The sequence below is a fragment of the Cyphellophora attinorum genome, assembly GCF_001299255.1.
Source record: "Cyphellophora attinorum strain CBS 131958 chromosome Unknown Contig1, whole genome shotgun sequence".
NCBI classification, from domain to species: domain Eukaryota; kingdom Fungi; phylum Ascomycota; class Eurotiomycetes; order Chaetothyriales; family Cyphellophoraceae; genus Cyphellophora; species Cyphellophora attinorum.
The window spans coordinates 1,582,195-1,609,780 of record NW_017253229.1 but is presented as its reverse complement, the minus strand read 5'-3'; the positions used below and the strand labels follow the sequence as shown (position 1 = coordinate 1,609,780).

Here is a 27,586-nt window from a genome sequence, read left to right as displayed (position 1 = left end):
CCACTCGTCAACAGACCCTCGACCGCACAAGAACGCCGATGGCTACCACTCACACGCACACCACCACAACAACGCCGTGTTCTACGATGACTACGAAATGCATCTCCCCAGCGGAAGAGTAGCCGGCCACCGCAGTCTAAAGAAATACTACCGCCAGAACCTGCACAACTACCCCTCACAAGCTGAGCGGCTAGCTCGGTCACAGCGCATGCTCGAGAACAACGATGACGATTCGGATTCGGAAATGGAGGACGTCGAGGACAGCTCACGTGCTAATCCTGCTACGCCACCGAAGAGCTCAGCGCTGACGCGGAGAGGCGAGGCGGGCATGCTGGGCGTGACGGACGAGAAGCGGGCGTTGGTGAGGAAGCAGGAGATGCGGGAGCGGAGGAAGATGATGCGGGCGGAGAATCGGTATCGGGCGGGTGTGGAGAAGGGGGCGAATAGTCAGAAGCACTTCAGGGTAAGTCCTCAGATCCTATTCTTCGTTTTCTTGGGATATTATGCTGACGAGTTGTACAGGATCCGCTCCTGCAGTAGTGGTAAGCGAGGTGTCGAGAAGCTTGTCCTGCGGAATCTGTTCAGTGTGGCGCCCTTGCAACGATCTGGGTGTCTGAGACGCATTATTAATTGCCTTTAGCACGAAGAGAGGTTACTGTCAGAGCCGCGCTGCAGCTAGAGAGCGAAATGATTGCATCGCATAGCCTACACCGGTCTGAGTATTCTTGCTAACAGATTGACGTGCTTGAGCCGAGCCATACTCGAACATCAGCCGGCGGAATCATTCATCCTCATGGATTTCCTGGCCAGGGAGGGCGCTGAGGGTTTCAATAGTTTCGGCTGTCGAGTCAGCAGGCTTGAGATGGGCGTCACTTGAGCGTCACTTCGTAGATCAGAATCATGGTGAGAGTCGGGCCAGGGAGGCCGCTGTATGAGTCTTGGCTATGCTATCCTCCTGCGGCCTACTGTTGTGTCCGACTGCCATACAATTGGGCTCTCTTTTTTTCTCTACCTCTCTCTGCGCTCACCACTTCAGCCGTCCACAAGATACTTAATCTTCCTCTTCCGATCCCCACCCGCCAACTCCCTCATATGCTCCTTCTGCGCCTTCCACCGCATGAAAAGCGCACAAGGCACAAAGAAGGCCGTGTTGACAGCCGACCAAGCTGCCAGCACGCCAAAATTCAATCCCAGTCTCGAATGCGTGTCGAAGATGATGGTCCGACTTGCATTGACCACATGATGCAGCGGCCACGCGTAGCCGTAGTTGAAGAACTGGGGCGCCAAGGGAATAGTATAGAACGACGATGCCACGTTCGTGATGACCCAGAAAATCAACCAGAGCGCCGCCCAGGGCTGGCCGATGACCATCGCCACGTTCTCGGAAGCGAGGCCGAGAGCGTACATGCCGAGGAGGTTGAGCATCCAGTAGACGACGAAGGTGCCGCGGCCGAAGGCGTCGGCGTTGTTGACGACGGCGGTTTGGGGCTCGGGGGTAGTGTTTGAGAAGGGGATTTGGAAGGCTAGGCTGACTAGGGAGTAGGCTAGCGAGAGGAAGAAGTAGGCTAGGAATGTTGCGAAGAGGCGCCAGAGGACTAGCTGGTAGAAGTGGAGTGGTGGGTGGCCTTTGGGGATTAGGAATTGGCTGTGGATGGGGAGGTAGAAGCTGAAGGTGAAGAAGGAAATGATGATCAGGTAGATGAGACCGATGCTGATGGCTGGTGTTGCTTGTGGAGGGCTGAATGGGCGGAGGTTGAATATGCTTGCGCCGATCGCTGGGTTGAGCGCTTGGGGAGCGTTGTTGTATGTTGCTGCGTTCAGGGAGTCGTCTGCGAGGACGCGGGAGATCCATTGCTGTCCGAATTGTGCTTGGATGTTGATGAGGAACTTGTCGAGTTGCGGTACGATGTAGTTGTTGTAGGTCTGTTCGTTGCGGGCCTGGACGTAGACGATCTGCATCGCTCCCTGTGGGTCGTAGTCGGCATTGCCTTCAGCGACGGCCTGCTGCAGAAGGTAGGATGCATTGGCATTGACGATAACTGCGGCCCAGGCATGCTCGTCGTAGACATGTTGGCGAACGGCGAGCGGATCGTTGTTATAGTCTGCTGGGTTCTCGACCCGGAAACCTAGCGCACCACTCGTTATAGCGGCCTGCTGCTCAGCAGCTCGTGTAACGGCGTCACCGACTACTGTCGCGGTCCCTGCTGGATATCCCTGGCCATCGAAGCTGACGACCACTACTGTCAGGCGTGAGAGCTTGTCGGTCAAGCCGTACAGGACGCCCCAGTACAGTGACAGGATCGCGAGAATGAACGTGCACAGCATCACTGTGGTAACGGCCCATTTGCGGAAGATGGTCAATCTGACATGCTTGAGAGAGTGGTCCCAGAAGCCGACAGGCTTTGGCTCCGAGTGATCATTTTCGACGTCCCTGTCATTGTTGTTGTGGTCACCACTGTTATCCTCATTGTCCTTCTCGTGGTTGTCGTTGGCATCGGCTAGGGTCGAGTTAGAGCGATCCTGGTCGAGACCCTCTTGTCTGTTACGCCCCTTGTTAAGGTGGAAGGCTATAGAGGAAGTCATCGTTCGACGCGTGCACTGTGGCCGGTCTTCTTCAAAAGGACAGATGTTGAGACAAGGGTTGGAAAACAATAAACACGAAGGAACGAGGACTTTTGCTAATACTCATAGACAGGTTTGTGCCCAGAGAGCAAAACCTACCTGCTTCATGACGTTGAATGCGGCTCTTTCAAAGCATATCTAACAAGCCTCTCCGGAAGCATCTTGCGCTGCTGCGCTGATTGCTTGCTTTCCCTTGACGGACGTCCTCGGGTGTGGAATGACGGTGCTGCTAGCAAAATGGATTCATTGCTAAAGGAGAAATTCTCTTCGTCATTTGGGGTGATGTCACCACTTCCACTGACCGTCCCCAGATCGAACATCGACGCCATACCACGTCCAGCACCAATCCGATCAGACGTTGCTCCATTGGGACCTGCCGTCAATTCTGTTTCGCGGCACTTCCCGCTGGACCAGCGTTTGTTCCTTACCTTTGCATAGATCAAGCGAACTGAGTATGCTCTCACATTGTCTGTTGGTCCTCGCCAAGAGCTGTGGTTGAACCGGATGAATGTCGGGCAAAACGTCAAGCCGGATGACGCGATCCAGAGCGAAATAAAAACATCGAGAGCTCTGCCGTTCCCTAAGCACTTTACCCCGGTTCCTCGCTGGCACGCTACACTGCAGATTATGGAATCCTTATCATCCACAAATCAGTAGCTATGCTATGCCATGGTTGCAGGAATATCAATCGAGCGTCATGCCGATACGAAAGGTATCAGCACAAAGCCATATCCGCAGACATATTGTTCTGCTCAGATCCTGCCTCCCAGCTGCATGTCATCGACAAATATGCATATATGAGACCCGTACCACACTATTCTTGAAAGTCACATAACAGAAGGACGCTGGGCTGGGCTGCGTGCAGTCGACATCAGTTCGCGCCCCAGGCTAGCTTCCGGAGCGTAGTTGACCGGTCCAGCCGCCGCACAGCATGCTCATTGTTCGTGGCAGTACCCATACAAGATCTCAATCACTTGCAGACCACGACTGTAAGCAATGTACAAAGCGGAGAATTCGATGTGACCGCATTATTCCGCGTTGTCGAAAATGTGCTAATCGAAGTCTTGCTTGTCCTGGCTATGCCGATACTCTGAAGTGGGATCAGGGTGTGGCGAGTCGTGGGAAGTGGAAAGGACAACAGCTTCCTGTCGATCAACGCGTGCGCATGGACCAGTGCAAGGGATTACGCTTCGACAGATCAACGGAGACTAGAAGTGGCAGTACACACACCTCCGCCAGCGCTCTGATCTCCACAGCCGCTCTACTGCGTCAGAGGGTCGCTGCAGATCTAGCCTCATCACATATGATCGCAGGCATTCTCTTGAGCCACTTCAAAACAGAGGTGAGCCCACGTCTGACTTGGCTTGATAGTCTACAAAATCCTTGGAGAACGTTGGTCGCCTCGTTAGCCAACCATAGTGCCAGTGTGTATTTCAGTTTGCTGTACCTTGCAGTCACGGATAAGAACAACCAACTTGGGAGGGCAATGGCCCTGCCACCAGCGGTCACGTCTGCACAAGATGAACTGCGCGGACGGGCGTTGCAGGCTTTGAGGCTTGATCTACAACTCAATCTCGACCATGCGCGACAAGCCCAGGACGAGCGAAGTGATGGCACGTGGCAGCACCCTGGCGGCGATGCGGGTGAGCGACGTGGACAAGAGCGAACTATGAAGAGATCGCCGCATTCGGCTATCAAGGTGCTCGCCGGCACACTGATCTTCAGCCACGCCGAGATGCTACGACCACAGTCCCAAGAGTGGCGACTTCATTTGGGAGGCTGTCATACCATCGCCAGGGGTCTTGTCCAGAGCCCTTCTCAGCTTCAAGCAGAGTCCCCAGCGCTCCGCTTTCTATCGAAGGAGCTGTCTGATCTCGAATCATTGCTCGAACTCTCGCACTTCCGACCAAGGCCGAGCCGCGCCCCAGTGCCACCTTCGAGGGTCCAACCGCACAGACTTGGGACGTTCACCACATTCACTGAGATTCTCAGGGACATCACCTCGCAGGAAAGGATGCAGGGCCCGCTTGATACGCGTGCAGGCGACTCGATCTCCATGACTGACCTGCGCGTTTGGAAGCAGCGGATCGATCAGGCGTTCGACCTTTCAAGAAGTGAGCTCAGCAATCAGCACGCAGCAGACACTGTCGCCGGTCTCGCGTTCAAATCTGTCATTGACGCTCACCACGTCGCTGCTATCATATACCTGCATCAGGTCTATTTCCAGTTCGTACATCCAACCGAGATGCTGGACGTACGTCTCTGCAGCGCAATCACAAACGTCCAAGACGCAGGCTTATACTACCACGATCTCTTCTGGCCTCTCTTCGTTCTAGGAACTTTGTCTACCGGACAAGATCAACAGCAAACGTGGGTTGAAAGGCTTTGGAGGCTATGCGTCTCCACTACTAGCTTCTATTGTAACGAGCCAGCATTGGCGTTCCTCAAGGCGTATTGGGCGCGGCCGTCGGAAGAATATCTTGTTAGCTGGATTCAATATGCCCGCCTTCACTCCGACGTGCTTGACTCTTTCATCATCTTTTAGGTGTTGGCCGGGGATGTTGCATTAATCGAAAGTCTCCGCCGATCGCATTCGAAGACAGGACTTGTCTTACGGACACGCGAAGGTTGAGCTACGTGCATGTCCTCACTCCGAACAGTAGGAGCACGACTCATTGTCGAAGAACTCAATTCTCTCTCCCGAGCTGCCTCTTTGGGTTTAGCTTCTATGCGGAAAAGCATTCACTACTACAGCCTCCCGGGCCCGGACTCACGAATGAAGGCCAGGTTTGCAGTGGCTCTTGTCCTCAGAGCGCCCTTTGGCAGCGGTCAGCAGAACTAGATTGTATGATGGACAGCTCCAGCAGGAGGCTGACGTTCACGTCTGCAGTATAAGACTGGAAAGGCGCCCTCGCCAGAAGCATTTGTGCCTATCCTAGGACTACACCACAAAACGTCTAATATATTGCTTGAGGCCTCTCGTTATGACAGCTGCCAAAGCATCCACGACAGCTACCGACGGTGTTACCCGTCGTCAGACGAACGGCGTCAGCAAGCAATCAGCAACAACATTCCAGCGCTTCGACGCCCATGATCCTGCCACTACGTCTTCTGCTGTAGTGGACGCAATCAACCATGCCGGAGGCGCCATTGTCACCAACCTCGTGTCCGCCGACATCGCGTCCCAAATCAAGGCCGATCTGGCTCCCTCTTTCGCCACCTCCCACACCGATGCCTCCCAATTCTTCCCCTCCACCACCCAACGTGCCACCGCACTCTTCAATCACCCCTCCTACATCAGACTCGCCACCAACCCGCTGTGGATCTCCATCGCTAACGCACTCGTCTCCTCCACATACACCTACTTCCGCGAGAACGGTCGCACGGAGACCGTGACCGAGAAACCCATTGTGAGCTCCACTGTCGGCTTCCGCGTCTTGCCAGGCGGGAAGCAGCAGGTCTTGCACCGCGACGACAACGACTACCACCCACACCCTTCAATCCTACCCGTGATGATCGGCTGTGTAGCCGCACTCACCAAAACTACAGCAGCAAACGGCGCGACAGTCGCAATCCCAGGCTCCCATCTCTGGCCCTCAGACCGTTTTCCGCGCAACGAAGAAGCAATCCCCGCAGAGCTGAACCCAGGCGACGCGTTCATCTTCCTAGGCAACCTCTACCACGGCGGCGGCGCGAATGTGACCAAGGACGAGTACCGCGAGACGGTGGGCGTGTTCATGTGCAAACCTACCTTGCGACCAGCGGAGAACCAATTCTTGAGTGTGCCTTTGGAGACGGTCAAGGGGATGAGTGCGCAGGCGCAGAGGTTGTTGGGGTATGGGGTTGCGAGGCCCGGGGTGGGATTTGTGAGGTATAAGGATCCGATGAGGGAGGTGCTGGGGGTTGACGATGGGGAGGTTGTTGAATTGTGAAGCAGCAAATCATAGTCGTGTGAAACGCAAGTTAGTTTCGAGATCGAGTGATACGCCAGCGCTCAAGTCATTGTCTTTGATTGATAGAGATGACCTGAATGTGGGTTTGAGGATGATCAGAAGTGCAATAAAGACTCTCCAGAGACCGATCGAAGAGGAACTGGAAGCGGATTTGACGACGAGCAGGAGTAAGTCGAAGACTCAGGAGAAATTGATCAAAGCGGGATTGGAAGCGGATCCGATGATAAGGTAAGAGATGGCGAACGACTTCCAGAGACTTAGATGAGCCAAAGCAGAGAAGTGACGCCTCAAATTGCGCAGAGAGACATGCTGTCACCTCAGCCCAGTCTCAAGGTGTAGAGTTTTGGTAGAGTCGTCAAGCTGTGGCATTCTACTTCCCAATTTGTTTGAGGACAGCTAGCAGCCATGCCATGCCCACGACGATGCTAGAACGGTGGCTGTGTTTACATGCGCCATGCTGTCCAACGACTCGACTTTGCCAGAACGCCCCTCGAAGCAGCGGCATGACTGATGACAGATGTCGATATTGGACGTGAAGACTAGTTGCAATGAACGAACCAACCGACCAACCCCTTTCGTAGATGAGGTGCTTGGAGAAATTGGCTTTCCCCATGGTGGGGCCAGATGCAGAGATTCTGAAGGTCTCGACGTCTGACATGATTGTGACGGCATGGTGGCTCCCCAAAGAGCCAGGATTTGGGCCGTCTGACAGATGTATTTCTACTTCACCCCGGTACTGCCCCACGAAAACGAGTCGAGATATGCCGAGACGTGGAGGATAGTAGTGGAATGTTCCGATAGACTACATAAAAATGGCGAGCAGCCCATGTGACACAATGCCAGATGCAGTACGTGCAAACGAGCTCGCCAGATAGCTATCGGTAGAACGCCAACATGACATTCAAGTCAATCTGCCTCATCGGCGCCTCCGGCAACCTAGGGACGCACATCCTGCGGCACTTACTTGAATCCTCTCAGAATTTCAACATCACAGTGCTTGCCCGCCAGTCCTCGACTTCAAAATACCCCGACAATGTCAAAGTGGTCACGTTCCCCGACGACTACCCCGTCGACAAGCTGAAAGATGCTTTTACCGGCATCGACGTAGTCATAGCTTCCCTCTCAATGACCTCCATGCACCAACAATTCAAGATCATGGACGCATGCTACGCCTCCGGTGTGAAACGCTACTTCCCTACAGAATTCGGCCTTGATGATCTCCCGCAGTGGCTTCTGGATCTGAGGGAGATGTTCAAGATCAAGCACGATGTCAGGGACCATCTGATTGAGAACCAGGCTAAGATGGAGTGGACGAGTGTCTGCTGTAACGCTTTCTTCGAGATGGGTGTTGGCAGCGGCTTCTTCCAGATCTTCTGGTCGGAGAAGAAGGCCGTGTTGATTGATGGTGGCAAAGCGGAGTTTGTGGCGGCGACGCTGGATACGGTGGGGTTGGCTGTGGTCAAGGCTATTGAGAAGCCGGAGGCGAGCAAGAATCGGATCTTGCTCGTGCAGGATTTCCGGACGAGTCAGAAGGAGATTCTGGATGCGATTCAGAAGAAGGTCGGGGGATGGGAGGTTGAGAGCGTTGAGTCGGGGCCATGGTTGGAGTCGGGGATTGAGGCTGTGAAGAAGGGGGATAACAGTCAGTTGGGAAAGTTGACTTTTGGGACGTTTGCGACGGGGAACAAGTATGAGGGTCGACCGGAATGGGGCAATGAGGCGATTGGGTTGAAGACGAAGAGTTTTGATGAGGCGATGGATGTCTTCTGGGCAGAGCATGAAGCGAAACAGAAAGCTTGAGATCACTAGGTCCAATGTGATACGACTCAAGCTGCTGTCTCTGAACCTGTGAATCTTCTGACGGCCGATCTGAAAGCTGGTCAAGAATACAGACGACGGTTGCAAACATGCATCAATATCCACCCGCAATGTATGTCGTAACAATCAGAACAGACAACCGTGATAGCATTCGGAACCAGTCTGACATGACCTTTGAGATCGGAGGTACAACGGCGCTTTAGTATGATCACATTTTTCTGCAGATATGCTTCGTCTAGGCAATGAGACGGAGGTGGAGGTCATTCTCTGTCGCCGAAGCCACGAATCTGGGCCTTCACTTGCAGGACCCGCCTGAGCATTGATCTAGACATCTCCTGGCTTGTGTGACCTTTGGGGTAGCCTTCTCGTGACGCGTTTCAGAAAGGACATTTCGATGGACTGGGGTGTGGAGGCCGCTGCAGGGGCCGCTCCTGTGGGAGATGCTGCGACGTGTGAGGACGCAGTCTTGGCGGGTGTATATCCGGGAGCTGTAGGCGTGGCGGGAACAATTGGGTCGGGAGCAGACGCACTCGCGGTAGACGTGGCCCCTGAAGTTGTAGGCGCAGCAGGAGGACCAGTACCGGGCAAGTTTGCGTTGGCGATCGTGATATGTGGGGAAGCTGGCATTGCACTTTGTTGGCTCGGCGGTGTACTGTTGGACTGGCTAGACGGAGAATTACTTGTTGCCGCTACTTTTGGAGGACTTGCCGTCTGCGTATGCGAGGAACCCCTGCTCCCAGATCCGCGGTTGGTGGGCGGCTTCTGCGTATTGAAAGTGACCAGTTCTTTGATCCACGGCCGAACGGTCATGTCAGCACCTTTGTCTCCGTAATCGATCATAGCCCAATAAAGACCAACCAGAAGAAGCGTGCCAATCGTCAGCGGCAAGCTGACCTTGAGATAGAGTCTGACGACACCCGGTGTCGTATCGCCGTCTGAAGCCGCCACGTTCCACGGCAGGAAAGGCATGGCGAAGATCGTAGCAATTGCGGTCGCCGGCAAGAATGTCAGAGTGCCAACAGTAATGCTCATCATGATGGCGCTGTCCCTTTTGCTTGCGACAGTGATATTGTGACTGATCTCGCTCCTTGCGAGGGCCATAATGCTGCTCATAGACGTCATAAGAGTTTGGAGAGCCTGCTTGTCCAATGAGCACTTGGTCTGCAACACCTCTATGTCATCGCTGAGACTTCGCAGGCGGTCTATCATCATGTTGCTGTGCTCCACCATATAGTTACCTTGCTCTGCAGTCGGGTATCGCTTTCTGTCTCCTACAGCCTCCATACTTTTGATCAGCTGGCTTACCCGAGATCGGAGTGCTGCTACTTCCACTTCCTCCGTGAACAATTCGTCGCAAATGTCGGTGACTGCTGCGAGACGGGTGTTGTGGTGGTGAATACCACTGTCTTTGTACTTGAACATCTTCTCACGATGGTCTTCGTAGCTTGTGCGCATTTCCACCTCGTGCTTCTGCAGCTGTTTGTAATACATCTCGAAGAAGAGGACTAACATCACAAGCGGATGCCCACAACGACGGAGCATAGCCCGTAGCCAGGAACGTAGGTTGTCCTCGAACTCCATGGAACAGCCGTGGAGCAACACAAATGTTTCTCCTGAATCCGTATTGTGTCGCAGAGTCAGTGCCATGTCTTTGAGCAGAGAAGGGGTAGTGCGAACAGTGAAGGAAAGATCCTTAGCTGTAACGGACTGATCTTCCTGGTGGTGGCGTGCATAGTACGATTGATTGTGCTTGACAGCGTGGAGGAAGGTTTTTGAGAGTCCTAATTGACTGAAAAGGCGCTCGAAGGCCGCTTGTCCTAGTCCAAAACGTCTCAAAGCTTCGCGTGACTGCATTGACTTGTCCACATCCACTGCAGGAGACGTCTGTTGCTCGTGTTGATCTGGGCCAGGCGCGCTCTGCGCCTGTGCATTCGGGTCTGCTGGAGGGGGGCAGCGCTCGATCACCAGTACAGTAAGGTTCCATTCTGGCCACTTTCTAGCTGTTGATGCTGAGCTACCTCGATCGTCAAGCCATTTGCAGACGTCGGAATTGCCATAAAGCTCTGCCGGTTTTTGCCAGACAGCCTCATGGTTCGATGCTGCAGAACTTGAGACCTCCCACACGCGAGCACTCCTATCAGAATCAAATGTCAGGTCGTTCAGGTTGCCCTTGTAGTCACCTTCATAGAATCGATCCCAGTCCATCAGTGTGAACTTCCGATGCAGAATGCCTGCTGATGCAGTGGGTTCAGCTTCTTTTTTCGACGATACACGCAAATCTGTGTGCAGCTCCAATGCTCCGTTCTCAGGTATTAAATTTGTCCAGGCAGCAAACCGAGCGTGATCTGAGATATAAGGACCCAGTCAGGCTGGACATGATGATTCAAATCAACGCAAGTACTTGAGGAGCCCATGACTTCCAGGAGGACCTTTGATCCGGACACCGGTCAGCCACGGTCTTGACTCAAGAGACGCAGATCTCAGCTAGTACAAGATCTAGACGGGTCGCAACATCGAGTTTCCTGCAAGCTCAAGTGCCGTGAGAGCCATGGCCGATTGATCTTTGTCCAGGGGCATTTTGGGCGAGGCTCATCTTGGTACCGTGTGTGTCGTGATTGTGCGCATGTTCGACGACTAGTGGCTTGATCAGAGGTCACTAGTCAAGGTAGCTGCGTCGAAGACACATGAACTGTCTGCTGGCGCATCGTGTGGGATAATTGATGATTTATAACCCGACATGCTTCGAATAGCCACACATCTCCGCCAGCGCCGAAAGTTGGTCTACAGCTCACAACTTGCCTCACGACACGATTGTTGTCGAGGTCGATAGGGGCCGAAGGCACAGACACAGGTCGGTATCTCAATCATTGCATTCGGTCGCCCTCTTGCAGCCTGCGATCCTGCCCAACAGGCTCTGCTGTCAATTTTGGTTGAATCGTGTTCCACAGACTAGCCTGGGGCCGATCTTAGTATGATTGGAGGCGAGAAGCAAAGAATCTGCACCGTGCAGAAGCAATGCACGACGTGGCCAAAGCAATACGAGGTGTCAGATGCGTCTCCTAGAAAAGAGCTTGATAGGGCATGAGAAGCGGTAAGCCCAGGAACGAATAAGCGACTGCTGCAGATTTGCCCGGCCTTTGTCAGGCCATGTCTGACAGGTCGCCCCTTCTTGCCCAGGTGTGCACTGCCACCGCCCAGTTGAAAATGCCTAAAGTCCCGTCTTTCTGTTCTTTGTACATTTCCGTCTGACCTTTTCGGCACACCATCAGAAGTTCGGATCCACAGCCTTGCGCAAACTGTGCTCACGAGAAGCGTAAGTACAGCACCTGCAACGACGTCGTACTGGAAGTTCACTTTTGCGCAATATCGAAAACGGGTAAAATATGCCAGAATTTGCACCAAGACGCGCCAGCCATTCTTGGAGAACACTGTCCTTTTGGCGAAGGACTCGAGGTCCCGAAATCAAAATCCCTCGTGACAGAAAAATTCAACGGTTTTCGTCCTACCACATAGGCGAAGCAAATTTACAAACATTCCTCGAGAAGAAATTTAAGGACACGGGGTGCAAAGTCGAGATCGACCAGAAGAACGAGAGATACGTGATAATATTGCCACCGGGTGAAGAGGAAATTCCGGATGCCGAACTGGAGAAGCTCCGGGACGAACGACAAAGGGATCACAGCAACGCGAATCCTTATACACGCGGGGAGTCGCCAACAAGGCCATCGCCAACAAGACCAAAGGAGGCTCAGAGGAGCAGCCGCCATCAGTGACATTCTCAACGCTGTGGTGACTACAGCAAATAGCCCGAAAAAGAACTCGGGAAGCAGAAATGAAGAAATGACGAGCAACGGTACGCTCCATTAAGCCCTGAAAGTGTGCACACAACCAAAACCCTCTTCAACCAGCACAATCAAACCCCTCTTCACCCAACACAACTGGAATCCTCTTTCACGTTACCAATTCACGTTCCACCACAAGCGGCTTCTCAAGGTATACGTCCGCCATAGTTTCCCCAAATGTGCCCTCCACCTTGACTCGAAGGCAACTGAGCTGTAGCAGCGCCCGATGTCGTTGAGATCGAAGCTAGCCTACTCGTATCCGATGCAAATGTGACTTGCACCGAAGGCGACGACGTGCTTGGTAGGGTCTGCGGGGTTGTAGTTGCTGTGGTCGTTGGCGTAGTAATTGAGCTGCTGGAAGCAGATGACGACGATGGACTTGTGCTGCTTGAAGTGCTGGATCCGCCGAAGTCGATCCAAGAGTGTTCATCAGAGTTTTGCGCTGAAGACGTAATAGACACAATTACAGTCTGCGAGTTCGTGGCGGAGGATGTGGTTGTCGGCAGCAAGATCATCATTGATGTGCTGGACGAGGCTGTTGAGATCGAGCTAGCAGTAGAGTGATCACTCGTCGAGCTGACTATGGAAGAAATGCCAGAGGTCGAGTGCGCTGAGGACGAAGTCGTGCCGAAGTTCCCAACGTCGTCCCAGTGGACAGTGGATGTGCTGATGAATAGGGCACTGGCTGAAGTTGACGCGCTGTTGGAGGAGGCTGACCCCGTCATGATCGAGAGACTACCGCTCACGGTCGTGGACGCGCTGGTGCTTGACATTGTGGACGTGCGTGAGAAGCTGCTCTGAGTGGTCTGAGAAGTGGAGGCTGCTGAAGCAGAGGGCGAGGATGTCGTGCTTGTCTCAGCGCTAGTGACCCCAGAAGTAGACCCTGACATCGTGGTCAATGAACAGCCGGGACAATACGTGATTGTGATGTCTGTCGAGGAAGGACCATATGCAGTGTCTGTGTTTGCAGATGCCGAGGAAGACGCCGTGTCCGTACTGCTCGTCGAGAGGGCACTCGAGCTCGGCGAAGAACTGGTGACCGAGAAGGTATTGCTCGAACTCGCTGGGGCGCCGGTTGTCGAAGCACTCAACATCTCGGTGGTAGTCGCTGAGCTCGAGGTCGATGGAGCTGGACTCATGTAGCAGCTACATGCACTAGTCACTGACGCAGTGTCACCCTCACAGTTCCCAAGGTATGTAGCGATGGGCATGCCCGGAGTGTTGAGGTAGTCACTGCAGAACGGACCGGCAGAGGAGACATAGCGCAGGTCCAGTATGTTTCGGAGACAATTGTCCGCGTAGCAATTGGGAGGCATGCTCGTGGTTGCTGTAGTGGTCGTGGACTGTGTATTTGTTTCGGTGCCTTGCGTGGCAGGTGTTGTCGTACTGTCTGGAGGCGCTGATGCTGTCGAGCTGGATGGCGGGGCCGTGCTCATGTCAGAAGTGGAAGCAGACGCAGCCATAGAGGAAGTGGTGCTCATCGAGTCGAAAATGGTACTCGTTGATACCATGGGCGCCGAGCTGGTGGTCGCAGGCGTAGACGAAGTCGCGGTGCTCGAGTTTCCATAGTCGAGCCACTGCTGCATATACCCATTTGAGCCCGCATACACAACCCGGAACTTTGCCGTCTTATACCCAGCATCGGTGGCGGAAGCCTTATTGACGACACCAGAGAAGTAGGCACACTTGATGAGAGTTGTCGAGGACGGATTCGGACACTCTCTACCAGGTTTGTAGGCCGGCGCACGCTCAAAGAAAATGTTGATGCCAATACAGCCCTTCTTTCGGTAGCATCGAGAAGCACACACGGCAGTGTCGTATGTATCGAGCAGGCTGTGACCGAGATAGGTGCTGTCTGTCATGACGCTATTGAGATTGGTGAACATCGTCAGCCAGCCGGTTGGAGGAGGCGCCATGATCGCTGGGGTTGAGAGAATAGTCGAGTTTAGGAACGATTTTGCGGAGTCGGGCGAAGGCACAGGACCACTGCCATCTTGAAGCGGTATGCACGTGGCGGCATGTCGTGTCTCGTTGAGCGGCACAGCAAGCGCTGAGGACCCAAAAATTGCCGCGACGATGAGGGAGAGCTTCATTGCAGAGGAGCGTATAGTTCGTGAAAGTCAGCAGGGAGAACAATATTGTCTGGCTTTCAGCGTTGAATAGAAGAGACGTAATGCATCCAGAGCAGCTCCAGTATCAAGGTAAAGAAGCATGTCAACAGGACCGTTGACAGGACCATCAATATAACGTCCAGCTTGCACGGCATGGTAGCAGCCAAAACTCAAAGAGGGACAAACCTGTGGCAATCTCAGCAGATTATGAATTAAGGTCAACATGTTCGTCGACTTCGTGAGCTCGACTGCCAAAAGGGACGGAGCTGCTGGTCTAGGCAGGTCGGATCAGCCACCATCAGGATCAATGATTCTCCAGAAACATTGCACTCGATAAGTAGATTGAAATGGCGCAGTGAATTGTGAACGGGACTGGTACTTTGCCAGAAATGGGATGACTGTTTCAATGCAATTCCAAGGTGTCTCCTGGTGCCTAGACCGCGACACGTTTGCCCGACGCAAACATTTGATCGCTGTGAGCAGAGAATTGTCTTCCGAGTCTAGCATCGACTAAGTTGCTAATATCTGCAAAGGTAGGTGGGACGATCTTCAGATGCTTGAAAAATTATGATGCGGGGTCGATACTTGTTGCCTTTTGCGGGGAGAAAGGCAACCACAGGAACAACACCATTTCGAGAAGCTACCACCATCTCAGGCAAATCGTCTCTAGACCTTGCTGACGCCGTCATCAACGCCACAAAAGCACTGTCTCGCGTACGAACAGTCCTGTCCACGACATCGAGAAAGCCAACCTGCACGCCAAGACACGCGTCCATGTCTACCAAGCTCGCCGATGGTGATCTCCGACCACTGGTCCCATCACTCTCGCTGCGCGGCAAGAACTTCGTCGTGACGGGAGGTGGGCGAGGAATCGGCTATGCCGCTACTCGAGCGATTGCTGAAATGGGTGGAAATGTGTCCGTTCTCGACGTGCTTGCCGAGCCCGTTGGAGACTTTGAGCAGCTCTCGAGCGAATTCGGCGTCAAGAGCCTGTACATCAATACAGACGTGACTAAGCAGGAGAGCTTGGCTAGTGCATTCGAGCAGACTGCGAAAGAGTTTGGCGGGATTGATGGATGGTATGTCTGCAGAGCGCACCCTGACACGGGCAAGACGCGTACCCATTGCCACACTTATCATTGACTCGCGAGACAGCATTACAGCAGCTGGCATCTCCCTGGACAAGCCATTCCTAGATCAAACCCCAGAAGACATACGACGTCTGAACCAGATCAACGTTGAGGGGACGTTCATGGCAGCGCAATGTGCCACACGACACATGATCCAGCAAGGCAAAGGTGGTAGCATCGTAATGGTCGGTTCGGTCTGTGCAACGGTGCCCACTCCAGGTCATCGACTGAGCTTCTACTGCGGCACGAAGGGCGCAGTCAACATGATGAGCAAGGCATTGAGTGTCGAGCTGGCGCCGCATGGCATTCGATGCAACACCGTCTCCCCTGGGTGAGTGGCGCGCTTCGGTGGGTGGACTGGAGCTAATCGCTGCAGATACACCGAGAGCGATATGACACGCAGGCTCAGGGCGGAGCTGCCTCACCTCGTTGATATCATGCAGAAGGCTGCCCCCTTGAGACGGATCGGCAACCGCAACGATCTGACGGGTGCGTTCGTGTACCTCCTGAGCGATGCATCGTCGTACACGACTGGAATCGACATATTGATTGATGGTGGGCTCGCTGCCGGAAGAATCGAATGGCCGTCGTGAAGTCCACGTTCAGACAGGCTTCACACCCTTGTGAATGCTGGCAATGCCCATGCTCAAGTTCTCGTAGCCTTGGCCAGGCGTCAAAAATCCAGCATTCTGTATCATGTCCTTGAATGCTTCCTGCGTTGGGAACTGCTCGATGCTTTCAACCAGGTACTGATAGCTGTCCCGGTCACCCGCGACCAGCTGTCCGATCAGTGGTATCGCTCCGAAGCTCCATCTCTTGTAGACTGCATTGAAGACCGCGCTGTTGACATGACTGAACTCCAAGCACGCGAAGACACCGCCAGGCTTGAGCACACGGAACGCTTCTCGTAGAGCAGCGTCTTTGTCGGTGAAGTTACGGATGCCAAAGGCGACAGTATAGAGATCGACTGAATTTGACTCGACTGTGGGCAGCGACTCAGCATTACCCTGTAGGAAGCTCAGGCGATCTGTGTTGCCGTAGGGCGTCTGCAAGGATCTCTTGCGGCCTTCCTCGAGCATGTCGGGATTGATATCAGATATCGTGACTCTTGTATTCATGTCTTGATTGATGTTCGTCGCGTGGTCTAGCATGCGGAAGGCAATGTCGCCAGTGCCGCCAGCGATGTCGAGGATGTTCCAACCCTTCTCGCTGTCGGCTCGACCGGGGTTGAGCGAGCGAACGAAGTTGCCTTTCCAAAGGCGATGTATGCCCAGGGACATGAGGTCGTTCATTCGGTCGTAGGACGCCGCGACGGAGGAGAAGACGTCTCGAACTCGCCCCTCCTTCTCGGCCTCCGCGACAGTCTCGAAGCCGAAGTGAGTCGTGCGATCATGCTGCTGGCCCTCATTGAGGCCTTGACACTGATATGCGCTTTGAGCAAAAGATCGAGCTGCATGACTGCGGCCGAACTGCCCACGAAGCGCTCTCGTGACTCCCAAGCGCGTTGTCGACAACATCGCAACGTCTGAGGAGATACAAGGAGTATCTCGATGTCGAAGCCGCTGCCTTCCGATGATGGAAGCACTCGTCTCGCGTCAACAACTTTTTTGATCTTACTCCGGATGACCGCGTCTCCCTGTTGGAGAAACCAGCTTTCCGCGGGGAAGCGATGCTTTCCGCTCCAGCTCCCTTCAAAAGAATTTGGACGACTTCTCACCGTTTGACCTCACTTCATGCTGCATACGTTGACAGTGCGACAGCAGCGGCGGCGGCGGCAGTCAAGAAAATTGGTCATGGTAGCAGAACGATGACCGTATAACATATAACATATACAGGCGCGATGCTCAGCCGATCTATAGCCCGAGGAGCCTCGCGGCGACTTGCCAAGGGCACTCCTCTCCCAGCATGTAAAGCTACACCAACACCCATGTACACACGATCACCCAGCCTAGACCAACGCAGACATGAGTCCAACACCCCATCCTACACCCCCGGCCCAGCTCAAAAAGTCAACGCCGACTCCGTCAACTTCCCCGGCGCCGTCAACAGCAAATTCACCACCGCCATGGCCTTCCAAAACCCTGCCCAGGAACTCGCCATGCCCACCTACCGCTACATGGACGCCGACGGCAACGTCGTCGACACCTCCCGCGAACTCACCCCTGTCTCCGACGAAGAAGTCACGACCTGGTACCGCAACATGCTGACCGTCAGCATCATGGACCTGATCATGTTCGACGCCCAACGCCAAGGCCGCACGTCCTTCTATATGGTGTCGGCCGGCGAGGAGGGAATCGCCGTGGGCACAGCTTCGGCATTAGACTCCGAGGATGTATGCTTCCTCCAATACCGCGAGCAAGGCGTCCTCGTACAACGCGGCTTCACCCTGACGGAAATGATGAACCAACTCTTCGCCAACAAGGACGACCACGGCAAGGGCCGGAACATGCCAGTGCACTACGGCAGCGGGAAGCTGAATGTGCACACCGTCTCAAGCCCGCTCGCAACACAAATCCCGCAAGCTTCCGGCGCAGCCTACGCTCTCAAAATGCAGAGCCTGATCAACCCGAACGTCAAGAAACGCATCGTGGCATGCTATTTCGGCGAAGGCGCCGCGTCAGAAGGCGACTTCCACGCCGCGCTCAACATCGCTGCCACGAAGTCCTGTCCTGTGGTATTCGTGTGCCGCAACAATGGCTTTGCTATTTCAACGGCTAGTATCGAGCAGTATAAGGGCGATGGAATCGCGAGTCGTGGGTTGGGTTATGGGATTGACACGATTCGTGTGGATGGGAATGATATTTTTGCTGTAAGAGAAGTCATGATCGAGGCAAGAAAGAAGGCGCTGGAAGGCGACTGTAAGCCGATTCTGATTGAGGCGATGAGCTATCGAGTCAGTCATCATTCTACCTCAGACGATAGCTTTGCGTACCGCGCCAAGAGGGAGGTGGAAGAATGGAAGAGACGGGACAACCCTATCACGCGTCTGCGGAAGTGGATGGAGAATAAGGGGATTTGGAATGAGGATATGGAGAAAGAGGCACGGGCGAGTATTAGGAAAGAGGTGTTGAGGGAGTTTGCGGCGGCGGAGAAGTTGAAGAAGCCGCCTATCAGAGCGATGTTTGAGGACGTGTATGAAGAGATCACGCCGGAGGCAAAGGCGCAAATGAGGGAGCTGAAGAGGGTGGTTGAGAAGTATCCGGGGGAGTATGATGTGAAGAGTTTTGAGGGTGGGCTGGAGACGCTGAATATTGAGGCGAAGTGAGTTCCCAGGAGGACCCGGTTGCCGAAAGCGAATATGTGTGTGAGCCTGGATAGAAACCATACAAGAGTTGCTTCACTGCAACCTTTGACGACCGACACAGCCGATTGTCCACATCGCGCTTGTGTCAGTCCACGTCGTGCGCTCTGCTGTCCCTGTCCGATCGAACCTTTCATCTTGTAGGTACTAATCGACATAGTTTTCGATGCCGAAATCTCCGCGTCCTAGGCAAATACGAACGAAGTCCACGAAACCCTTATAGCTATCGTCCTTGTTCACCATGCGAGATTCCCACAGAGGAATTCTCCCCCGGACTAGAGAACCTTTTCTGTGAGTACTGCAGATATATGACAAGGCTGCATCAAGGTTGCGGGTACAGATCTGGACATCTAGGATTAGTCTAAGGAGTCCAGTCTGACAGAGCAAGCAAGTCGTGCGGGCAAATACTGGGCGTTTCTCCTATCGCAGCATACTTATGTCGGATTCTCACAGCGCCCTCCCTAGCCAGGAACTTCGCGGAAGAACTTTCCTACTGACTGGCGCTCGGGTGAAGATCGGCTCAAAATCATGAACGTGATCTCAGAGATAGTTCTAGACCTCTAGTGCCGGCCCCAGCCAAGGACACGCATCGACCGGAAACGCCCAGTACATGCCCGGACAGGCTGGCAAGATGGAATGCTCGAAGGGTAACTTACAGTGAGATCGATTGGCTTCCATCGCTTAGTATCCAACTGTGCATGGTGAGACGGCTTGAAGTCGTGAACTCGAAACCGAACTGAGTAGATGCCATTGCGCCATTCTTCTGGGGTGGGCGCCCACTCTATGACTCCAGTTTGAAATTGAGGAAGGCAATGAAGAACAATCTCCGGCTGGCGCCACACCAGAAGCATGTTGTTGCTTATGTCGCCCTGACTTTGGAACCATCCAGCATCCTCCCGAAGATGAGGCAAATACGATTGGCGCACATGATCCTCGGACTCGCGGTCGGTGCAGGTAAGATCAGACTTCCAGGTCCAAGTCCTCCGGATTGTAAGTTCTTTCAAATTCTTGAAGCCCTCGCGCGTGGAAGTGACATTCATGAGCAGCATTGGAGTATTGAAGCAAAACTCGACATGTCGCATGGTTGAGACCTTGACTTGATCCTTGTTGCACCATCTCTTCACTGCCGGAACGTTTTGGAAGGCATACGTCTGAGTTTCGAGGAAATGTCGGTCGACTTCAGCTTTGAGTTGCTGGCAGACTAGGCTCAGATCTGGGAACCTTGATACCCATGATCTGAAGAAGGGTGATCTCTTCGTGCTGAAAAGGTTAATTTTGCGTTGACAGCCGGATAGGTGGTTGTAAATCAGCCATCGAACCTCGACGGGAAGTGCTAGAAACGTTGGCTTCGCACCAGTTTTCGTGATCGTCGACTGATTGTTGAGGTTGAGATTCGCCTGCGCGGTGGCATGCTCTGCTGCTTTCAAGATCTTGCGCTCGTCGGGCCGCATTGCGCGCATCAATCTGCCTCTCTCTCCGTTGTACAACACTTTGTCGAATCCGATGTGAGATCTTCGCTCAAGGAGTGCCTCATGCGCATCCATTCCTGCCATTGCCATGCAGCACGCGCATCGCTGTCGCAGAGACAACGTCGCGCAATTGCCATCCTCCGTACAGAGACCCATCTCGGCGGCGGCGTATGCTTAGCATGCAAAACGCATATTCGTTACGCTCCTCTCTTATCGTAATGCCTTGGGGCTGAAGGCTTTCTGTGGCTGGAAAGATTAGCTGCTGTGCTAAGCCTCGAGGTAACGACATCCGATTCAATGCAATACGCACCTTTTCAGAGGCCGCCAGGAACCCTTGTGGTCAACCTAGCAGGAGGATGTGAGACCAGCAATATGAAAATTCGACGAATCTTTTGAGCAACGGAAAGGTCTGTAAAGAGCCTCGAATGTGACTCCGATTCACTTCAGCAACCCCGCCCACTCCAATCGAATTCAATGCAAACGATCACTTCGCAGTCATTGTCGCCATAGCGACCATTTCATCTCGGTGCAAGGTCTGACTCAGGTGACGCCAAGGCGTCACTCGCACCTCCCTCATGATGACGAGCCAGATAGCCTCGTGGATAGTCTCCCATCTTCACCTACCTGCACATGCGCTTTCTCGGAGGCTAATATGCAAGTCGTAGAGGTCGAGAATCGAATCCGTCGTGAACACTTGGCAGGTGCCAAGAATTGCCTTCTGCTCCACTGCAACGTCGAAGCTCCTGTCTCTAGGCTCGAATACTTCCCACACTACCTACTTAGTACTCAGCCAGCACTGGCAATGACTCGCTTCCAAATCATGTCGGACAGTCCAATGGCTATGCAGGATTCGTTACAGGAGGCTGTTCTTGGGCGTGTGCCTCTTTCTATTCTAGCTGGCAGGGAGTGACCGCACATCAAGACTTGGGATCTTGAAACGCGGGCGTGCGGTGCATAACGTGTTGAACGAGAGCTCGCTATGTGCTCGCATCAGCTGTAAGCTATCTGTTCGTCCAGGCAACTTTGGTCCTTGGTAGGTCAAGTCACAACGCCGTACCCGAACATGGAGCTCGAGCACTGCTGCGTTTCTTCGACAGTAATCCTCACAGTCGTCCCAACACAAGTACCTAGTATCCGCCGCTCTGGCATGCCCTGACTACCTAGCCAGTGAACTGCATACAGCAACAATCACATCCACCAGCTCTCTAGAGGCCATCTCCCCGTGTGAGCAACCCGAGCGATCCTTTCGACGGACGTCTCTCTTCTTCCCATTGGAATTACAGGTCGACTGTTTGGCCGGCGCTGTTGGGGGATACCGTCCCGTATAACCCAACGGCAGGTACCACGTAGGCTTCCGTCGTAGCCCCTTCCGCCACAGTTGGTGGTTCTGCAATCGCGGATGCACGGGTCCATGGTTGTTTGTCGTTTCGGCTTGACTGGAAGGTGAAATAGGGATTGCTTGTCGTATATGGGGCGGGTGTTCAGGTAATCTGTGGGTTTGGCACTTGGATGTTCAGGTAGGTTGAGTTATGGTATGGAAGATGAGGCCTGCTGCTGGATCTGATAGGGACACTTATAGCATGATGCCTGGTGATGGTCGTTTGCAGCCATGTCCAGACTCAGAGGCTCGCAAGCATCTCTTCAGAGCGATTGGCATGAATACCCAATTCTGCGTTGAAGGCGCTCTCCACAGCTTCAGCGGTATAAGGTTGAACAGACGCATTCCGCACCGTCGCGAATATCCTGCACCGAGAGTGACTCCTCTGCATGCATGATTTCGACTCCGGTTGACAAACTCAACCTCGCCAGAATGGTCGACGCACATCGAACTCTTGTCATATGGAAGGTGGATTCACTCATTCGATCACGAACAACTGTATTCGGGACACTTGGCAAACCGGATGACACGTTTAGATTATCTAAGTTGCTGAACCTCTCGACAGCTGTCGAAACTTCGTCTGCTCCAGGTTGAGGATATTTCTGCGCCATCCCGAGAAGTGCAGAAATCGCTAAGCTCTGGTGCCTTGTTACCGCGGAAGCCCGACATAGCTGCACCGTCGTAACATCTGTGTGAGCTGCACAAGCCTGGCCAAGGTGAACGTTCACCTTCGACGAATAGTGCTCGGGCTGGTTTCGCGCGAACTGCTAAGATGCGGGCTCTTCTGTCAGAATCGCGCATGGCCTGGCAAGCCCTTCTCTCGGCGACTGTGACAGCCTCATACAACGTCAAAGGCTGACGCCTCACGCACTGTCGTCGCAGTGGCATCCGAACTGGCAGATGGAGTGTGACTCCGAGCTCAGCGTCGCCCAGAAGTTGGTGGCGGCAGTGGCGGTCTTTGACGTGCGCGGAAGGAGCAGAGATCGGAAGTAAGTTGAAGCTGATTTGGACGTGCGTTGGGTCCTTGGGCGACGAGTCCCTACAGCCTATTGCAGCCACCTTCATCATACTGTGTATACGTGTCCTGTTGTGGCAGACCCCTCTCTTTTCGGACACGAGCGTGCGACGGATGAGGACGTTATCATGCGAAGGGGAATGTTGAAAGTGATATGAGGCGCAAGCCACCAGGAAAATTAAATGCCAAGCTTTGTTCAATGATCGACACATACTCCGTGCGTCTGGCATTTTCCCGACAATAATCTGTGCGCAGGCAGGGAACACCAAATGCCGATGGTACATTGCGCTCGTGTTGAAGCTCGGACTGTAGATCTTGACCCCAGGTTGGACGGCTTGCTTGGCTTCCGGGGCATTTGGTGGTTCGTGCTTGCTCTGAATTTCGGATTTGAAGGGTGCAATCCTACACAGATCGTCGTTCGAGATATCGCTTTGAGAGGGAGAGATATGATGGCTGATGTTTACCGCAGCTGAAGAGGTTTGCGATCTTCAGGGACCGACGGGCAGGATGCTGAGATCGCCAGATCCACTTCAAGATTGTCAGGTACCCGGCGGGAGATGTTCATACTCCTGGCAGATGGTAGTGGCTCAAGGGTTAAGATCGCCACTGACTCTGCCAGAGCTTGATGCGATCGACGCGGTCGAAGTCGTTTCCCAGGCAGCTGTCTCACATCCAGCGTGCCGGAACAAGCCCCCGGTGTTCCTGTTGAACGGGATCTCAGTGGATATCTGTGTTGCTGCAAGGAAGATGGCAGTAGCACTTGTTGTGATCGTCGTCCACCGAGCTCTTTCGGGCTTGCTTCATAGCCTGTTGCACATGTCCAGAAGTCTAAGAAGGGATGGTGACCAACGTCATGCAGTTGCAGAGCTCGTGATGGCCGAAGCATAGGAGGTCGTCTGAGAGAGGTTTGAGAACATCCCAGGTGGAGGTCGAAAAGTATAAGTATGGACTCTGAAGCAGGCTGACAGTCGTTCCTTTCTTCCTCCAGTCTCAGCACTCCAGCAGTCCGAACAGTAAGAGAAGAACAGCACTTCAGTCGACCCCATCCGCTTCAGCTCCTACGCCAACATGCGTTCCTCAGCCGTCCTGACACTGACTGCTGTCAGTGGCGTCTTTGCCACACCCGTCGTCAAACGCAATGGTGGCAAGAGCTGCCCATCAAAGACACCAACACCGACTTGGGGCCACCCGACACCAACTCCAACTTGGGGAGAACCACCCACTAAACCAACACCAACTTGGGGCGAGCATCCCCCATCTGGCCCACCGCCAGAGAATGAACCTTGCACAGGTTACACGTGCGGCAACCTGTTCATCGGCAACGCGTTGAACTGCAACAATGTCGACATCAATCTAGGAACCCTCATTGGTGGCACCACGCCCGCGAAGGACGGACCTGCCACAGGTGTCAGGTGTGGCGACCTGTTCTGGCTTAACATTGGAAATTGTAACTCAATCACTGTCGGCAAGGAGAAGCGAACCACGGGCCACACAGGTTAGTGCCTCGATCAGGCTTCAGCAGGACAGTCCTGGTCGACGTACATTGACCGATGTCGCCCACTGCTTTAGCAAACGTTGCAGACAAGTGCTAACGCGAAAGTAGACCCACCGTCTCCTCCCGAGGATGATTGCCCAGATGAGGAGCCTCCCAAGGATGATCCACCCATGTCCACTCCTCCTAAGGATGGCCCTCCTGCACCCGCGCCTCCCAGGGATGGGGATCAATGCAGCGGTAGTGTCTGTGGCGATCTCTTCTGGGCAAATGTCGGCAACTGCAACGACATCTCGATCACTGGCACCGTTGGCGGCTTGCTCGGAGGCCTCCTGGGCGGTGGCAAAGGTTCAAGCGGCCACAACGGAGAACAGGTCAACGGTATGAGGTGCGGCAACTTGTTCTTCCTCAACATCTTGAACTGCAATAACGTCAACGTCAACCTTGGCATTCCCATCAAGGGTCTCTGATGATGACGAGCACACAATCATTAAAGGTGGATATGCAGGCACCTTCCATTGGGCGATTTGTTCAACCAGGCGTACTCTGTTGGCCGGCGGAGATAGTCTTTAGCGAACGGCGAGGCGTTGAGGGTCTTTTTTCGTTTGTAAGATCAGTACCTGAAAATCCAGAAGTTTGAAGGAAATTCGTGATTAGTTGGCTATACCAGCCATTCCCCGCTTCTGCTGCAGATTCTTCTCCTTCAGCGGCAGAGGAGTATTAATGTCAGGTCGCGGCAATGTTCGTCTCTGCAACTCATTCCACACCTCGTGAGCAGGCGGCTCACAAACGGGCTTGTACCACAGAAAACGTGATAGCAAATTGTTGAAAGTCTCCCAGTCTGTAATTGCGTTTGAGAGGTAGGCCAGGCGGCCGAGGAAGAAGCGACGCATTTGTTCCATTCTCGTAGCGGCAATGGCGCCGAGCGTGCATGCCCAAATTAGGAAGTCCTTGAACTTGTAGAGGCTGGCCTCCTTGTCGTAGACATCCCAGAAGGGACGGAGCCGGGAAATGCCATCGTGGAGTTGGGTGGCATTCCGTGGCATCTGCCCGCTGTGGTACGGCAATGGATACAGTACCATATCGTCGAAAATGAGCGCGGCGGATCGGCAGATACATAAAAGCACGTCCGCGCGGTCTGGGTCTGGAATCTCATCGAGCCTCGGGAAGCTCAAGAATCCGCAATGTACGTCGAGTTTCGGAGGGCCGAGGTCAAAAAGATCGGCTGTTGTGTCCATTAAGGCGACTATCTCGGCGGCGGTGCGATAGTAGTAGAACATATCGTAGCTGGCAGGTCGAGCATTTGTGGCATCCCGACGAGACTCCAGATTGAGTATCACGGCGTAGCTTTCGACAGGTGGCGAGTCGACAGCATTCCAATGAGGTACGACTCGGTTCCAAGTCGGATGCGAGTCATTCTTGCTTGCACTGTAAATGTCGAAGCTAGTAGTGTCAGAAGGCATAGACTCAGCTTTGCTTCACTTACCTCTCATGACATTGACGGCTACCAAAGTCAGTCACTCTCTAGAGGAGGGAGGGGGACGACGTACATAACTGGGTTCTTGATCTCCGGAATTCCACCTTTTCTGTCAATTAGAGACTTCCAGTATTTGTGAAGTCGCGGGTCAACAGTCACTCCGCTATTAAAGTATGATGTGTCTATGTAGGCAAAAGGGCCCTTTGGGTGAATGGATTCGACCTCTTCGTTGACCGAACCAATGATCAGACAGATTGTCAGTGCTGCAAGACATTGCTCATCTGATGGGATTCCCGCATAAAGCTGTAGCGCTTGCTGCATTGCTTCGATGTATAGTTTCTGCTGCTCGAGCCAAATTTGACGAGCGGTAGCCTGTAGGACAGTACTGTCGGAGTTTGCCATCATGTAGGAAGCGCCTACAACAGCGTAGGAGTGGAAAAGGAATGACTGTTGAACGGACAACCGCTTGATGTTGGCGACATTGAGGTTCCACTCAGCGACCTCATTGCGTTTGTTGACTCGATGTATGGTATAGATTTGGCCCTCGAGACCTATCAAACTCAGCGCGAGCTCATCGCTCAAGACGTAACTCACTGTAGTTTTGCGCTTCGAGGATAGCCGCTGGTAATGTGCTATAGCCACACGTTGCAAAAGGGTCAATTCCACTCCCAGGCGACACTTCTCGGGGAGCGGCAAGGTTGAAAGACTTTTGCGCGACCACTCCCTGGTCTTCTCCAGGTGAGCCAACTTCCGTTATTGCGTCGTGGCTTTGTTTCCGTGACTTGTGCTTGCGCTTGTGAGCGACTATGGAAGCGTGTCGTCGGTTTGCGGAATCTTCAAGTTCCCGAACTCGGCGGTTTCGGTTGGTATCCGGGTGAGCATCGACGAATCTCAGACTGAGCATAGCGCCCTGTGGGTGTAACCACGGCTAGTGGCAAGTGGCATGATCCGCAAAGTACTGAACCTGATAATAGCAGTAGTCGATCTAGGAAGTAGGTGTGCTGCAGAGATCTGATGATCTAGATCTGTGAGATTGTGAGGTCTCGAAGTGCTCGGCTGCTTGGTTCGGGCACTACTGGTAGTCGGCGGCTGACTAAGTCTCGCATAACACGCATGACTGGTCGCCGTTATGAGGCTAGCCTTGGCTGTTGGGCCATGGAACAAGAAATTGAAATGGGACAATGCTGGATGCTTATCAGTGATTTATAGACAGATATACGGGAGGGTCATATAATCGCTTCTCGTGATGAGAACCCGCGAAAACCCCGCCGCTCCAGGGTCCCTGATCGACGCACAACCGCCAGGACGGCGGAAGATGCTTGGCAGCTTCAGATTGCAAGCTTCTTACCATAAATGCATGTCGCGATGTGTACGCCACCAACATTGTAGCTGAGAATCATTAGGTCTGGACGCACGATGCATGCTGCTCTGTCAGATGGCGCCGCGACTCCGATTCGTTGAAGGTCATCATCAGCCGACGGCACGCGTCCGTCGCAGTGATCATTGTTCAAGCGCGTTCAACAGAAGGCATGCACTATCAGGTATGTCGGTACGAATGATCGAGACTCAGAAGTCGTCGCATTACAGTCAAGAGGATTTCGACTTGTAGGGGAAGTCGTGCCTGCAGGCGAGGTAACGGAAGGTCCCAGCCGGCAGGTGCAGTGGAGCTGGTGTCGAACAGGGTTTAGCGCGAGTCAGTTGATTCCAGGTCCGAGTGAGACGCCTCACAGGACCTTACACGGTTCACCTCCGTCCATCCAGAACGCGGTACATCGATCATTTGGTATCCAAATTTGCATTCAAACAGCCGAGGCGCATCAGGTACGTGTCTATTGTGTGAATTTGATAGTTGTCGTCATTCTTGCTGGCAGATTTGTGATGGCTACTGTACCCTCACATCGCTCCCTTTCCCACATACCTCCGCCTGAAATATATGGAAAACATACTGACGTCCGATGCGCCCACAGTCGGCAGGCCC

The 27,586-nt window shown here is 53.6% G+C and overlaps 12 protein-coding genes across 12 annotated transcripts; 6 read left to right on the top strand and 6 right to left on the bottom strand.

The window, feature by feature from the left end:
• Positions 1-1,032: 1,032 nt before the first annotated feature.
• AB675_845 (Nitrosoguanidine resistance protein SNG1) lies at positions 1,033-2,583 on the bottom strand (the record flags this gene model as incomplete). Its single annotated transcript, XM_018148907.1, has 1 exon — positions 1,033-2,583. One exon carries the CDS (start codon positions 2,581-2,583, stop codon positions 1,033-1,035), a length of 1,551 nt encoding a protein of 516 aa, XP_018005495.1.
• A 1,525-nt stretch (positions 2,584-4,108) lies between these two features.
• AB675_844 (uncharacterized protein) lies at positions 4,109-5,167 on the top strand (the record flags this gene model as incomplete). Its single annotated transcript, XM_018148896.1, has 1 exon — positions 4,109-5,167. One exon carries the CDS (start codon positions 4,109-4,111, stop codon positions 5,165-5,167), a length of 1,059 nt encoding a protein of 352 aa, XP_018005584.1.
• A 439-nt stretch (positions 5,168-5,606) lies between these two features.
• AB675_843 (uncharacterized protein) lies at positions 5,607-6,554 on the top strand (the record flags this gene model as incomplete). Its single annotated transcript, XM_018148886.1, has 1 exon — positions 5,607-6,554. One exon carries the CDS (start codon positions 5,607-5,609, stop codon positions 6,552-6,554), a length of 948 nt encoding a protein of 315 aa, XP_018006032.1.
• Positions 6,555-7,469: 915 nt separating this feature from the next.
• Positions 7,470-8,375, top strand: AB675_842 (uncharacterized protein; the record flags this gene model as incomplete). The annotated part of the gene is made up of 1 exon (XM_018148875.1): positions 7,470-8,375. One exon carries the CDS (start codon positions 7,470-7,472, stop codon positions 8,373-8,375), a length of 906 nt encoding a protein of 301 aa, XP_018005409.1.
• Positions 8,376-8,717: 342 nt separating this feature from the next.
• On the bottom strand, positions 8,718-10,598 carry AB675_841 (uncharacterized protein; the record flags this gene model as incomplete). Its single annotated transcript, XM_018148864.1, has 1 exon — positions 8,718-10,598. The coding sequence occupies one exon, from the start codon at positions 10,596-10,598 to the stop codon at positions 8,718-8,720; it is 1,881 nt and encodes a 626-aa protein (XP_018005861.1).
• A 1,886-nt stretch (positions 10,599-12,484) lies between these two features.
• AB675_840 (uncharacterized protein) lies at positions 12,485-14,328 on the bottom strand (the record flags this gene model as incomplete). The annotated part of the gene is made up of 2 exons (XM_018148853.1): positions 12,485-12,631; positions 12,703-14,328. The coding sequence occupies 2 exons, from the start codon at positions 14,326-14,328 to the stop codon at positions 12,485-12,487; spliced, it is 1,773 nt and encodes a 590-aa protein (XP_018005411.1).
• Positions 14,329-15,120: 792 nt separating this feature from the next.
• AB675_839 (putative oxido) lies at positions 15,121-15,811 on the top strand (the record flags this gene model as incomplete). Its single annotated transcript, XM_018148841.1, has 2 exons — positions 15,121-15,425; positions 15,502-15,811. The coding sequence occupies 2 exons, from the start codon at positions 15,121-15,123 to the stop codon at positions 15,809-15,811; spliced, it is 615 nt and encodes a 204-aa protein (XP_018005389.1).
• A 267-nt stretch (positions 15,812-16,078) lies between these two features.
• On the bottom strand, positions 16,079-16,993 carry AB675_838 (2-methoxy-6-polyprenyl-1,4-benzoquinol methylase, mitochondrial; the record flags this gene model as incomplete). The annotated part of the gene is made up of 1 exon (XM_018148830.1): positions 16,079-16,993. One exon carries the CDS (start codon positions 16,991-16,993, stop codon positions 16,079-16,081), a length of 915 nt encoding a protein of 304 aa, XP_018005386.1.
• Positions 16,994-17,316: 323 nt separating this feature from the next.
• AB675_837 (2-oxoisovalerate dehydrogenase subunit alpha, mitochondrial) lies at positions 17,317-18,741 on the top strand (the record flags this gene model as incomplete). Its single annotated transcript, XM_018148820.1, has 1 exon — positions 17,317-18,741. One exon carries the CDS (start codon positions 17,317-17,319, stop codon positions 18,739-18,741), a length of 1,425 nt encoding a protein of 474 aa, XP_018005644.1.
• Positions 18,742-19,238: 497 nt separating this feature from the next.
• On the bottom strand, positions 19,239-20,330 carry AB675_836 (uncharacterized protein; the record flags this gene model as incomplete). Its single annotated transcript, XM_018148810.1, has 2 exons — positions 19,239-19,337; positions 19,434-20,330. 2 exons carry the CDS (start codon positions 20,328-20,330, stop codon positions 19,239-19,241), a joined length of 996 nt encoding a protein of 331 aa, XP_018005930.1.
• Positions 20,331-23,707: 3,377 nt separating this feature from the next.
• Positions 23,708-24,601, top strand: AB675_835 (uncharacterized protein; the record flags this gene model as incomplete). Its single annotated transcript, XM_018148799.1, has 2 exons — positions 23,708-24,134; positions 24,243-24,601. 2 exons carry the CDS (start codon positions 23,708-23,710, stop codon positions 24,599-24,601), a joined length of 786 nt encoding a protein of 261 aa, XP_018005464.1.
• A 183-nt stretch (positions 24,602-24,784) lies between these two features.
• Positions 24,785-26,512, bottom strand: AB675_834 (uncharacterized protein; the record flags this gene model as incomplete). Its single annotated transcript, XM_018148788.1, has 4 exons — positions 24,785-25,574; positions 25,618-25,635; positions 25,682-26,159; positions 26,203-26,512. The coding sequence occupies 4 exons, from the start codon at positions 26,510-26,512 to the stop codon at positions 24,785-24,787; spliced, it is 1,596 nt and encodes a 531-aa protein (XP_018005745.1).
• Positions 26,513-27,586: the final 1,074 nt, after the last annotated feature.